Consider the following 15,073-nt stretch of genomic DNA (forward strand, 5'->3'; position numbering starts at 1 on the left):
GGATTGTTGTTACTTGTCTTCTGGATAATGTCAGTCTCTATGTTACAGACTACTCTCAGTGCTAAGCCCTTGCTGCCTAGTAATTACAGAGTGTTTTCACAGGATTTGTAAGGGAAGTGTTATCAGATGTCCAGTGGAAAGGACAAAGGGGGTTCTTGGAGCCTCCTTGACATAAATGCAGCATCTCACCAACTCCTCCTGGCCCCACTACTGCTTAAAGTGGAAGAAGCACATTCAGAATGACAATGAGGATATTGGGTCAATTTGAGGAAGTACAGCGAAGCCTAGCAGGAAGTGTAGAAGGAGCACACATTCTCACAAACTATTCACCAGCCTATTTGGTCAGATGCTTGCTGCTCCATTGATGGTGTAGTCTTGAGTTCCACATTGACCTCATCAGTCACCGCAGAAGCTGAAATCGGCTTGTACTCGCTACAATTTAGAAGATTGAGGGGGGATCTTATAGAAACTTACAAAATTCTTAAGGGGTTGGACAGGCTAGATGCAGGAAGATTGTTCCCGATGTTGGGGAAGTCCAGAACAAGGGGTCACCGTTTAAGGATAAGGGGGAAATCTTTTAGGACCGAGATGAGAAAAAGATTTTTCTCACAGAGAGTGGTGAATCTGTGGAACTCTCTGCCACAGAAGGTAGTTGAGGCCAGTTCATTGACTATATTTAAGAGGGAGTTAGATGTGACCCTTGTGGCTAAAGGGATCAGGGGGTATGGAGAGAAGGCAGGTACAGGATACTGAGTTGGATGATCAGCCATAGAAACATAGAAAATAGGTGCAGGAGTAGAGGCCATTCGGCCCTTCGAGCCTGCACCGCCATTCAATATGATATTGAATGGCGGTGCAGGCTCGAAGGGCCGAATGGCCTACTCCTGCACCTATTTTCTATGTTTCTATGAAATGGAAACGTTCTAGTCAATCCCAAGCAATACCCCCAAAAGCAGTTGGTGCTTTGGATGCCCAAACATATTACTGTATTCACTTCAGTTATTGGTCGTGGCATGTGTCTCAATGATTTCAAAATTAATTAAATGGCACCATTTAAAACTTTGTATTTTAACTTTAAAGGTTAAATGGCCATTTGCTTTCATTAGAGTAGAAGGAGGTTTAGAAATAATTTTGCATTTTACAGTCACTATTTATATAGTGGAATGTATGAGCACATTAATCAACAAACAAACAAGAATAGGTTATTTAACTCTCAAATCTGCACTAACTTCTTCCCCACATTTAATAAGAGGTGGGCAGATCTGACTGTACCTCAACTCTGCATTTCCATCCATATGAAATGCCTCTTCCCCTTATCAACAAGCTTTCTATGCCCGTTTAAAACATATGCAAAGACTCTGCTACCTCCATTCATTGAGGGGGGGAGTTTCAAAGACCCACGATTTCTGAGAAAAATATTCACTTCAGATGTACTCAAGAGAGAGTTAGATATAGCTCATCTGGCTAACAGAATCAAGGGATATGGGGAAAAAGCAGGAACAGGGTACTGATTCTGGATGATCAGCTGGCTCGAAGGGCCGAATGGCCTACTCCTGTACCTACTTTCTATGTTTCTCTGTTTCAATTGTGTCTTAAGTGGGCGTTTTTTAAATTTTTAAACTGTTTTGGTATTGGGTTGGTCAACATACAAAAGTCACCATGTTCCAGTGTCAACTTTAGTCCTTTGTTTTACAGCAATGGGAGTTGTCCTATGATATGGCATTTTCCAGTGTATTTCTTCTCAGCCTCTCTTGAAACATTTCAGTAAAGCATTAGTGGAAAGAGCACGATAAGATATGAATTAAAAATAGAACCTACTATTAAGCCTAATTTAGTTTTGTCATAGAGTCTCTGAGTCACGCTCCCACTCAATATCAAGGTCCAGAAATGTTTCCCCTCCCTGCATATCAAAACACAGGCTAAAAATAAGCCTAACCTATCTATCTTTAGACCAATCCACTGGAGTTATGGAAAACTGTTTCCCTAGGAGTGGAATTCAAAAAATACATTCTCACAATGGGAATTAAAAGTAGTTGTGAAATTTCAGAAGCTGTGATGCATGAAAGAGTGTGGTTGCTAAATTATTCCTTTCAACTATGCACAGAGATATATCACACAGAGAGTTGTGAGTCTGTGGAATTCTCTGCCTCGGCGGTGGAGGCTGGTTCTGTGGATACTTTCAAGAGAGAGCTAGATAGGACTCTTAAAGATAGTGGAGTCAGGGGATATGGGGAGAAGGCAGGAACAGGGTACTGATTGTGGATGATCAGCCATGATCACATTGAATGGTGGTGCTGGCTCGAAGGGCGAATGGCCTACACCTGCACCTATTGTCTATTTTACTTTCTGTGAGGCCCTTCATTATCATTCAGGGAACATTTTATTTATTGTCTGTTATTGCTTGGCCTTTCAATTTATAGTGGAACGCATTGCCACGTGCAGACGATTTCTTATTTTATGCTTCAAATGCTATCAAACGCCTCAATATCTAATGCAGCCCACACCAGGGATATGTATTTATGACCACTACCACAGCCACGTTTGTTTTCTTGGTTTATACAATATATCTACTGCTGCCTGTCCCGCTGAGGTACTCCAGCATTTTGTGTCTATCTTTGGTTTGAACCAGCATCTGCAGTTCCTTCATACACATTGGTATTTATGTATTTAGATATACAGTATGGAAACGGGCCCATCAGCCCACCGAGTCCACGCTGACCATCAATCTCACTGGTTCAATGCTATTCCACTTTCTCATCCACTCCCTACACATTTGGGGTAATTTACAGCAATTAACCTACAAACCTGCATTTCCTTAGGATGAGCTCGCTGGAAAATGATTTTCCACGCACCTAGTATCTTTGCCCCGCATGACAGCCGTCGCCGACACGAAACGTTGCGTTCCTTTTCTCCAGAGATGCTGCCTGACCCGCGGAGTTACTCCAGTTTTTTGTGTCTATCTTCGGTATAAACCAAGTTGCCAAGCCGGGCAAAATGACTCGCCGTCTAGGTTGCCCGGCGGATCTTTGGGTGGTCAGTGGCACCCGGGCAACCGCTAATTTCGAGCCCTGGTGTATTGTGTGTTCTTTTTAAGTGTATCGCTGCTGGCAAATTCATTTCACTGCACCTTCGGGTGCATGTGATGAATGAAATTGACTTAGACTTTTTGTTTACACTGAGAGTGATGGGGGCCTGGTGCACACCTGGTGGAGGCAGGTATGATAATGGTGATTAAGAAGCTTTTAGTTAGGCACATAGAGAACAGAGTGATATGGATCATCTTGCAGGCAGATGAGATCGGTTTAACAAGGCATCATGTACAGCACAAATAATGTGGACCAAAAGGCCCATTGCTGTGGTTTACTGTTCTATGTTCTATGAAACCTGAGCACCCAGAAAAAAAACATGCAGTCCCAGGGGGAATGTGCAAACATTCCACAACAATAGTTTGCGCAATACAGAGGGAAATTAGTTAGATGTGTTCACCACATGAATCAGAGCAGCACAGTGGTCCATGTTCAATCCTGACTACGGGTGCTGCCTGTACGGAGTTTGTACGTTCTCCCTGAGACCACCTGGGTTTTCTCCAGGTGCTCCGGTTTCCTCCCACATTCCAAAGACATGCAGGTTTGTAATTTGTAAGCTTGTAAGCCTTCTGTAAATTGTCCCTAGTTTGTAGGATAGAACTAGTGTATGGGTGATGGTTGTGCGGCACTGGCTCGGTGGGCTGAAGAGCCTCATTCCATGCTGTATCTCCAAAAACCAAATTCATCATCAATGTTAACATGTAAACTATTTGTCTTTGTGCAGTTGCCTGCGGCCAGCCACCAGTTGTGAAAAATGCTCGAACGTTTGGGAAGCTGAAGCCTCGATATGAAATAAATTCCATGATAAGATACCATTGCAGCCGTGGCTTTATCCAACGCCATTTCCCAATCATAAAGTGTCGAACGAATGGATACTGGGACAAGCCAAAAGTTGCCTGTTTAACGCGTAAGTTGGACCATGATTTTGTCAGCGATTGTCGAGAGGGAGACAAAAAACAGACATCCCCAAACTGTGCACAAATTATTGATTACAATATTTCTGAATACATTTTTCCTGCCAAGGAAAGATCCTTGATTGAAGTTCATGTTCATAAGCTCTATGAGCAGTATTAGGCCATTCGGCTCATCAAGGCTACTCTGCCATTGAATCAAGCCTGATCTATCTCCATATCCCCTGACTCCGCTACCTTTAAGAGCTCTATCTAACTCTCTTGAAAGTATCCAGAGAACCAGCCTCCACCGCCTTCTGAGGCAGAGAATTCCACAGATTCACAACTCTCTGGGTGAAAAAGGTTTTCCTCGTCTCCGTTCTAAATGGCTTACCCCTTATTCTTAAACTGTGGCCCCTGATTCTGCATGCCCCCAACATTGGGAACATGTTTACTTCCTCTAGCATGTCCAATCTCTTAATAATCTTATATGTTTCAATAAGATTCCCTCACATCCTTCTAAATTCCAGTGTACACAAGCACAGCCGCTCCATTCTTTCAACATATGACAGTCCAGCCATCCTGGTAATTAACCTTGTGAACCTACGCTGCACTCCCTCAATAGCAAGAATGTCCTTCCTTAAGTTTGGAGACCAAAACTGTACACAATACTCCAGGTGTGGTCTCACTAGGGCCAGATACAGCTGCAGAAGTACCTCTTTGCTCCTATATACAACTCCTATTGTTATGAAGGCTATTAGCTTTCTTCACTGCCTGCTGTACCTGCATGCTTACTTTGACTGATGAACAAGGACACCCAGATCTCATTGTACTTCCCCTTTTCCTAACCTTACACCAATCAGATAACAATCTGCCTTCCTGTTCTTGCCACCAAAGTGAATAACCTCACATTTATCCACATTAAACTGCATCTGCCATGCATCTGCCCACTCACCCAACCTGTTGGGTGAGTGGGCAGATGGACATGATCTTGGTGAGACTACACCTGGAGTATTGCGTACAGTTTTGGTCTCCTAATCTGAGGAAGGACATTCGTGCCATGGAGGGAGTACAGAGAAGGTTCACCAGACTGATTCCTGGGATGTCAGGACTTTCATATGAAGAAAGACTGGATAGACTCGGCTTGTACTCGCTAGAATTAAGAAGATTGAGGGGGGGATCATAAAGAAATTTACAAAATTCTTAAGGGTTTGGACAGGCTAGATGCAAGGAGATTGTTCCCGATGTTGGGGAAGTCCAGAACAAGGGGTCACAGTTTAAGGATAAAGGGGAAATATTTTAGGACTGGGATGAGAAAAAACAATTTTTACCCAAGGAGTGGTGAATCTCTGGAATTCTCTGCCACAGAATGTAGTTGAGGCCAGTTCATTGGCTATATTTAAGAGGGAGTTAGATGTGGCCCTTGTGGCTAAAGGGATCAGGGGGTATGGAGAGAAGGCAGGTACAGGATACTGAGTTGGATGATCAGCCATGATCATATTGAATGGCGGTGCAGGCTCGAAGGGCCGAATGGCCTATTCCTGCACCTATTTTCTATGTTTTTATGTCTATGTCCAAGTCACCCTGCATCCTCCTAGCATCCTCCTCACCGTTCACACTGCCACCCAGTTTCTTTTAATCTGCAAATTTGCTAATGTTACTTTTAATCCCTTCATCTAAATCATTAATCATTAATGATTAGGATAAGTTTGGAGGGATATGGACCAAGCGCATCAGGTGGGATTAGTGTAGCTAGGACATGTAGGCCAAATGGCCTACTCCTGCACCTATTGCCTATTGGTGTGTGCAAGTTGGACCGAAGGGCCTGTTTCAACACTCTATGACTCTATGATTCTATATTTGGATCACTCATTCTTGTGGAAACAGAGAGGTTAGTCAATGTCTAGCTTCCCTGACATTGACTCGAAACAAATATCAATGTCATTGCAGTCACCCCTGGCCAATGTCAATGTTTCCAGGAGTGTTGAACACTGTCTATGTGCATTAGATTGTGTTAAACCTTGTTCACAGTTACCATTGGATCATAGTGGGATCAAATAATTTGACCGATTGCTTAGAACCACCAAGCCCATAGTCACCAATTAATTTGGCCTTTTATTAATTTTTTGTTAATTCATAATGAAGTGTTTAATTACACATGGCCACAATTCACCGATTAAAGTTTCAAATATAACTTAACTTTGAAGTTTAAAAAGTAGGTCACACTTGTCTCATCGTTTTCAGAAAGTACTGCATCTTTTATGGTCTAGATGGAGAAATTACAAAAGACAAATCAGTCTGAAGAAGGGTTTTGACCCAAAACGTCACCAATCCATGTTCTCCAGCGATGCTGCCTGACCCGCTAATCCAGCACTTTGTGTCCTTGTGTGAAGACAAATTACAGTCATAGAATAAAACAGCGTTGAAACAAGCCCATTGGCCCAACTTGCCTACGCCGACAAACATGTCCCATCTACACTTGTCCCACTTGCTGCCAGCATTTGGCCCATATCCCTCTAAACCTATCCTGTCCAAGTACCTGTCTAAATGGTTCATAAATGTTGCAAATTGCTAAACATGTTCAAAATACTTGATAAATACCAATAAATACTGCTGTTTTAAGAAGGAATTCTCCTGCCCATGGAAGTATTCTTTGTAGGTAACAGCTATTGTTGGCATCACAGCATAATTGAATCCTTGTCTGTATTGTTGTTCCATCCTTATCTTTATTTTTTTAAGGGCTGACGGCAAAGTAATGTAATCCGTCACTGTTGTTTAGAAGATTGTGGTCAGTACCTTCCTTGAAGCTGCAGAACCTGCACATCTCTTCCCAATGTGCATTAGGTTGCGTTAAATCTTGCTTACCGTTATAGAGTCATAGTGTGGAAACAGGCCTTTCGGCCCAACTTGCCCACTCCGGCCAACATGTCCCAGCTACATTAGTCCTACCTGCCTGCGCTTGGTCCATATCCCTCCAAACCTGTCCTGTCCATTGGATCATAGTGGGATCAAATAATTTGACCGATTGCTTAGAACCACCAAGCCCACAGTCATCATCCCAGCTATTCCATAGGCTCACTACTAAACTCATGATTTGGTCTCTGAAGCTTCGTAACGCAGCACAGTGTAAGTTCACCTTCTAGATGCTGAATTAGGCCATTTTTTATGACTGTAAGGGAAATCCATTTTGTTGTCTCTTATGAGACAATGACAATAAATTGAATCCAATCCAATCCAATCCAATCCAATCCAATTCAGCCATGAGGTTTCGGCCCGAAACATTGCCTATTTCCTTCGCTCCATAGATGCTACCTCACCCGCTGAATTTCTCCAGCATTTTTGTCCACCTTCGATTTTCCTGCATCTGCAGTTCCTTCTTAAACATTCAGCCATGATGTCTACTCTGCCATTCTATCATGGCTAATCTATCTTTCCCCCTCAATCTCATTCTCCTGCTTCATCTCATAACCCCTGATACCCATACTAATCAAGAATCTGTCAATCTCTGCCATAAAAATATCCATTGACTTGGCCTCCACGGCGTTGTGTGGCAATGAATTCCACAGATTCACCACCCTCTGACTAGAGAAATTCCTCCTCGTCTCTTTTCTAAAGGCATGTCCTTATATTCTGAGGCTATGACCTCTGGTCCTAGAAACATTGAAACATATATTCAGTCCTAGACTCTCCCACTAGTGGAAACATCCTCTCTGCATTCTCTCTATCCACGCCTTTCACTAAACTTCCTCAAAAAAAGACATTTGGCCCGGCAAATAGATAGGAATAGTTTAGATGGATATGGACCAAACAATGGCCTAATAGAACGAGTTGAGATGGAGCATCTTGGTCAGCATGGATGAGCTGAGCTGAACTGAAGGTCCTGGTTCTGTGATGTATGACAATGAAGCATCTGCTTTTTGATTTGTTAATATTTTGAAACTCAGCTTATGGTATGCAGAGTACTTTAGGGTTTTCCACCAATATACAATTGTTTTAGTGTTATGTCTTGGTTTAGTTTAGTTGAGAGATACAGTGCGGAAATTTGCCCTTCAGCCCACTGGGCCCGCGTCGACCAGCAATCCCCGCACATTATCCTACACATACTAGGGACAATTTTTTACACATTCGCCAAGCCAATTAACCTACAAACCTGAACATATTTGGCGTGGGAGGACACCGAAGATCTCGGAGAAAACCGACGCGGTCATGGGAAGAACGTGCAAACTCTGTACAGACAGCACCCGTAGTCGGGATCGAACCCGGTTCTCTGGCGCTGCGAGCGCTGTAAAGTTGCAACTCTACCGTTGCACCACCGTGCCGCTCATTAATTGTATTTTTTTCTCTCTCTCTCTTGACAGCTTCCATATATCAACAGAACGCCCCTCGGTATATTCACGGGCTATATCGGAAAGGATCGAAAAGTTCATATGGCCGTGTCAGACACCACCATCGCTGGATCAGCAAATTCCATTCAAGACACTGACTACACCACTGAATGGTGGGAAAACTAACTGTTCCTTGCAATTCGAGCCAAACCTGTTCCAAACAGTGCCTAGAGTAACACATTTGGGGAAGGGGAGGGTGGGGTATTTGGGTGGGGTTGGGGTTGATTTTATTTTATTTGATGAAACAAAACATTTGGGAGAGACCAAGCCACAGTTTCTTTGAATGTGCTTTTTTAAAAAAGGACTGCAAAATATTTCATTTCAAAGACGATTTGAGGCAAGTAAATTCAAACGGAACTACAGTCCACTTGCATGTTTGTCCATTTCACGGTTCAAATACTACGGCAGCCATTTGACGATTCTTGGCAGTCAGTTAATTCGCTTTGCAAATATTGGACAAACTTATTTATGTGTGCACAAATCTGCACATCTTTCTGCAGGAGTACTTTAACGGTTTAAAGCATATAGAGCATTTTTGCACCTTTATCCCATCATTAGTTTTTCTTTAACGTGCAGGAGTAGTTACAGTCATAATAGCAGTTTGCCAACCAATCGCAAATTGACATTAAAGTAATCTTTTTCACTTTGCCAAGCTAACTTCTGAAGTATATGTTTAAAATTAAGAAGTCAATTTTCATTATTGCATTCATTCAGTTATATTTCTGTCACCTGGTGGATATTTTAATTTACCTTCGTGCTACATTTGACTGTATTGCAATGAGCTCCATATGGAGAAAAATCCATGGCACAATTTAGTTGCAATAATCCAGAGATTGCCTGAGGACCGTTTAAATTTTTGTCCTAGATACACTATTCTGATCTCTATAATAAGCAGTGTTAAGTCTACAGAGACTGAATAAGGATTACGGTGCATTAATGTGAGAAAAAAAACTATTTTTGTAGAATGTGAATGATTAAATGTCTGATTCACACGTATTCAGCAACTCCCTTCCTCAAAACAGTCTTTCACTTCTACAGCTACAAGACCCTGTGTAGTGTAAATCTAAAGGATGCAAGGTGGGAACAAGCCCAGAGGCTGCATTGTGAAGCTGCTCTTTAACTCACCTGGATACAAGCAATCAAAATGGCAAATGCAAAAAGGACGCTATGTTACCTTTGCAAGGACCAATTGGGTCTTTCCGAGGTTGAAGTGCTAATATATTAACTTTCTCAGATATGGCAGCTTTTTGCAGCCCTCACTAACCACACCACAATATGGAGCTGCCTTTTGTTAAAAGGGTGAATATAAACCTACATTTTTTTGTAAAAAAACTCAAAAAAAATAAATTAATTTTTGTATATATAATCATCTTAGTGCATTTTTTTGAAAAATGAATGTTTATGACTGAATGTGGCAGCTGTATAGCATATGTTGATGACGTATGGCCATTTTGTTTAATTCTTGGGATTTTATTCATTTGCTTTAAGGAATTGGATAGAGAAGCAACAGACGATATATTTTTGTAACATTCTGCCATTAACCCTTGGGGCATCTGTATAATGCAGCATGTGCTTTTTTCAATTATCTCCATGGAAAAAGATCTAAATATTTCATTTTGAGTCAAATTCCAAGGGGGAAAAAATATATATATTCTCATTCAAATCTGTGGGTTCCGGTGGAAATTTTCAATTAAAACTATTTACATATTGTAACGAGAAGAATCAAACCTCATTGATTTATGTTTACCTGTGGAGAAATGAGAGTTAATGAAGAATATATTTGTAATTCCAAGGGTGGTCAGAGCAAAAAAGAATGTCCGAAAATTAAAACAGGTCTGGCCAGCAGATGAAAAATAAAAATGTTTTGCAGTAAATTCATTTCTAAAAAAGAAAATATCCTGGTTGCTTCATCCATTTCTGTCTCATTTTGCTTTTTATGAACAGCAACTACAAATTACTCTGTTTGAACATTTCCCTTTACAATGCACATAGACCAATACTGTATTTATATTTTAAATTGTATAGTGTATAATGTGAATGTTTGGATTTTTGTGACTGAAATACTGAAAATATTTGTTACTTTTTTTTACATATGTGTTTCACCAAAGAAACCAAATCAAATCCTGGTCATGTTGTTTCTATTTTCATGCATTAGTCCTACTGATAGAACTGACTTGAAAACCATTATTAAAGAAAATATTGAAGCCTCTGGTTGTACTGCAGTTTGGAGATACAGCATAGCTTGTTTATTTTCTTTGCATACTTAAGGCTTTTCAGAACTCGAGAATGGGCTTGGAATCTGCAAGAAATTTTAAGATCATTCTCCAGGATACTGCTGTTAGCATTCTAGAAGAAAAGTAAGAAGGGATTTTTTTTCTTTTTCAAATTGTCTGTATCTCTTCACCTTTCTTGAAATCTATGTGCAAAAAAAAAAATGGCAATTTTAAAATGAAGCCTTAAAACGGCAAAATCCATCCTTTTGGATAAGGAAGGGTTAATTTTCCAGTTATGAGTGAAGGGTTGCACTGTGATAGGAAGAGAGAATTATTTATGATAAACCCTCGAGGAGTTCGCCCAAGCAGATAAGCAACTATTATTTACGTTATCGTGGATTGAAATAAGAATCATCCATTTCCCTCATATAGTTCACACGTTTGATAGCAACAACAGAGCCTACATTAATATAACAACCATATAACCATATAACAATTACAGCACGGAAACAGGCCATCTCGGCCCTACAAGTCCGTGCTGAACTATTTTTTTCCCTTAGTCCCACCTGCCTGCACTCATACCATAACCCTCCATTCCCTTCTCATCCATATGCCTATCCAATTTATTCTTAAATGATACCAACGAACCTGCCGCCACCACTTCCACTGGAAGCTCATTCCACACTGCTACCACTCTCTGAGTAAAGAAGTTCCCCCTCATGTTACCCCTAAACTTCTGTCCCTTAATTCTGAAGTCATGTCCTCTTGTTTGAATCTTCCCTATTCTCAAAGGGAAAAGCTTGATCACATCAACTCTGTCTATCCCTCTCATCATTTTAAAGACCTCTATCAAGTCTCCCCTTAACCTTCTATGCTCCAGAGAATAAAGACCTAACTTATTTAACTTATTTATAAAGGCTAGCATACCAAAAGCTTTCTTTACCACCCTATCTATATGAGATTCCACCTTCAAGGAACTATGCACGGTTATTCCCAGATCCCTCTGTTCAACTGTATTCTTCAATTCCCTACCATTTATCATGTACGTCCTATTTTGATTTGTCCTGCCAAGGTGTAACACCTCACATTTATCAGCATTAAACTCCATCTGCCATCTTTCAGCCCATTTTTCCAAATGGCCTAAATCACTCTGTAGACTTTGGAAATCCTCTACATTACCCACAACTTGGTATACCCTATCTTGGTATCATCTGCATACTTACTAATCCAATTTACCATCCCTTAATAGTTGGCAAATAACTCAAAAATCCATCCAAATGCATTATGATCAACCAGCCTGGGTACAAATCAATATTAAATAGATGTATCAAACCTTCGACTGAAACCACACATTCCATCTTGCAGCTAGTCTTCATTAGAAATTCTAATAAAAATCTTTGTTTAAGCACTCTTTTTTGAAATATATCTAGTTCTTAGATTCGAAACACCTCATGACAACCACATGGCATTTTTCTTCTTAGTTTCGGAACTCAAATTGTTTAAGTAACATACCAAGGATATCAACCTACCTTGATCAGCCTGAGCGATGTTTATTTCACGCAGTCATTCAAATGAATTGATACAACTTGCTTAGGTTTCCTGTTGAAGGAAAAATTATCACCTTATTTTACATATGTGGCAAAGCCTAAGTGATTTACTAAAAACTCAAATATGGCTGCAAGATTAGCCAATAAAGTTCCTGCACTACTGTCCAATAAGTTATCCGCTTAATGGCCCTGTCCCACGGTACGAGTTAATTCCAAGAGCTCTCCCGAGTTTAAAAAAATCAAACTCGTGGTAAGCACGGAGAATGAACGTAGCGGGTACGTCGGAGCTCGAGGACGTCTCTTAGCGGCTCGTAACGCTAACGGCAGGTATGCGGGAAGACTCGCTAACGGCAGGTAAGGTCGAGAAGACTCGTAAAGATTTTTCAACATGTTGAAAAATGTCCACGAGAGCCCCGAGTACCGACGAGCGGCCATTACCGTAAATCTCCGAGGTCGAATCAGGGCAAACTCAGGGGAGCTCTTGGAATGAACTCGTACAGTGGGACAGGGCCATAAGATGTATTTTCTTTTCAACTGGAAGGACTTTGACAGTTATGTGCTGTATGAAAGTATGAAAGTGAAAGTATCCTTTATTGTCATTCAGACATTTCAGTCTGAACGAAATTGTGAGCCTTGCAGTCATAACATAGAATAAGATAACAAAACACACACTTAACACAAATTTAACATCCACCACAGTGAGTCCACCAGGCACCTCCTCACTGTGATGGAAGGCAAAAGTCTTAAAGTTCTTGTCTCTCCCCTCCTTGTTCTCCCTCTGCGCCAAGGCGATCCAGGCTTCCGATGTTGTGACCCCGCCGGGTGATGGTAAGTCCCGCGGCCGAATCCGAGCTCCGCGAACGGGCCGGTTCAAACTCCGTGGCCCGGGGCGGTCGAAGCTGTTGCTGCGGGAGCTCCAGAAAAACAGGTCACCAACCTGGGACCTGCGAGCGCCCAACGTTGTCGTCCACTGGGCCCGCGGCCGAGCCTTCGAGGCACCGAAGTCGGGCTGCCACCGCCTCAACGCCGCCACAGCTCCGAAGTCGGCCAGCCTCGCGTTGGAAAGTCCTGGCTCTGCCTCCGGAGCCTCGAGGTCGGTCCAAGTTGGAGGTCGCCAGGTCCGCGTTAGGTCTCAGCGCAGACGGACATGGATACGGGGGAAACGACAAGAAAAGGTCGCATCCCCCCCCCGAAGGAAGAGGCTAAAAACAAGTTTCTCCAACCCCCACCCCCCCCTCCCACACACATACACAACCAAAATAAACTGAAGGGACAAAAAGAAAAGACAAAACGGACTGCCGCGAGCCGCAGCTGCAGGCAGCGCCACCACTTCAGTATCATGTGCTTTGTCCTGGATTTCAAGGTCAGCTACTGTTTTGTCAGTTCAAAATCTATATCAGGATAGAAGTCCGACCCAGGAAAACAAAATACGTTGAGGATTACCGTAGAATCCACTTACGTTGTATATAGAAACACAGAACTAAACTTTCAACCAAGTCAGTTCATTGGAGTTTCTGCTCCAGTAAAGTCCCATCCCAACCCTTGAGTGGTCAATGTAGATCGATGATGAAATGGACGGGTCAGTTACCTGATAACAATGCATCTGTTCATGACAGTGTTGCTAAGGATTTGAGTATAGGAGCAGGGAGGTTCTACTGCAGTTGTACAGGGTCTTGGTGAGACCACACCTGGAGTATTGCGTACAGTTTTGGTCTCCAAATCTGAGGAAAGACATTATTGCCATAGAGTCAGAGAAGGTTCACCAGACTGATTCCTGGGATGGCAGGACTTTCATATGAAGAAAGACTGGATACTTGGCTTGTACTCGCTAGAATTTAGGAGATTGAGGGGGGAACTTATAGAAACTTACAAAATTCTTAAGGGGTTGGACAGACTAGATGCAGGAAGATTGTTCCCGATGTTGGGGAAGTCCAGGACAAGGGGTCACAGTTTAAGGATAAAGGGGAAATCCTTTAGGACCGAGATGAGAAAAACATTTTTCACAAAGAGAGTGGTGAATCTCTGGAACTCTCTGCCACAGAAGGTAGTTGAGGCCAGTTCATTGGCTATATTTAAGAGGGAGTTAGATGTGGCCCTTGTGGCTAAAGGGATCAGGGGGTATGGAGAGAAGGCAGGTACAGGATACTGAGTTGGATGATCAGCCATGATCATATTGAATGGTGGTGCAGGCTCGAAGGGCTGAATGGCCTACTCCTGCACTTATTTTCTATGTTTCTAGAGGTAATCTATGGGTGGTCGGCACAGATTCAGTGCTGTGGGCCAAGCATGTTCCAGTGGTGTAACTCTACAACATATTAGACATTAGAAATGGATTATGTTCATTTAGCCATGTCTAATTCATGAGTTCAAAGTTCTGCATTCTTGTCAAATTAAGTTAAACAACTAGAGGACAAGGATCCAAAATATCCAAGTGCTAGGGAATGGGATTTATATAGAAGGGTGCTTACTGGTTGGCATGAGCGAGTTGGGCCAAATGGTATGTTTTTATCATAAGGGATTTTGCCATAAAGTAAATCGCCGAGCAATACACAAAACCCTGACTACAGGGGTTTCTATGTTTCTATGTCTATGTTTCTACATATTGGCTGCAAGCTGCAGCATTGCACTCCAGAGCCAACAGTGCTCCTTACCACAAATTCCCAGCACAACCACAACAATGGCATCTTCACAGAGTGAAACATTACTTTGGCATGTCCTGATCCAATATACGGGACAAATTCAACCTGAACAAAGTGATGGAAGGCTTTTTGCAAAGTGCTGTCTGATAGTATTTCCTCATCAATAACATGATTGTCAATGTCACGTGGGTTTCTACCGGGACCATTCAGCCCCAGACGTCAAAGCAGAATACCAGAGATGAAGAGAGACTGACTGCGTCTGACATCAAGCAGCAGCTGACTGAGTGCCCAGGTAAAATCAAAGTTGGTGGTA

The 15,073-nt window shown here is 42.1% G+C and overlaps 1 protein-coding gene across 1 annotated transcript in view; it reads left to right on the forward strand.

Moving 5' to 3' along the window:
- The window catches only part of LOC116970738 (versican core protein-like), a 54,605-nt gene extending 44,035 nt beyond the window's left edge, over positions 1-10,570 (forward strand). Inside the window, exons 7-8 of the mRNA XM_033017214.1 lie at positions 3,811-3,993; positions 8,335-10,570. Of these exons, the coding sequence (XP_032873105.1) occupies positions 3,811-3,993; positions 8,335-8,459 (308 nt within the window). The 3' untranslated portion in view covers positions 8,460-10,570. The remainder of the gene's footprint in view (positions 1-3,810; positions 3,994-8,334) is intronic.
- Positions 10,571-15,073: the final 4,503 nt, after the last annotated feature.

The sequence above is a fragment of the Amblyraja radiata genome, chromosome 3 (genome assembly GCF_010909765.2).
Source record: "Amblyraja radiata isolate CabotCenter1 chromosome 3, sAmbRad1.1.pri, whole genome shotgun sequence".
Classification (NCBI taxonomy): domain Eukaryota; kingdom Metazoa; phylum Chordata; class Chondrichthyes; order Rajiformes; family Rajidae; genus Amblyraja; species Amblyraja radiata.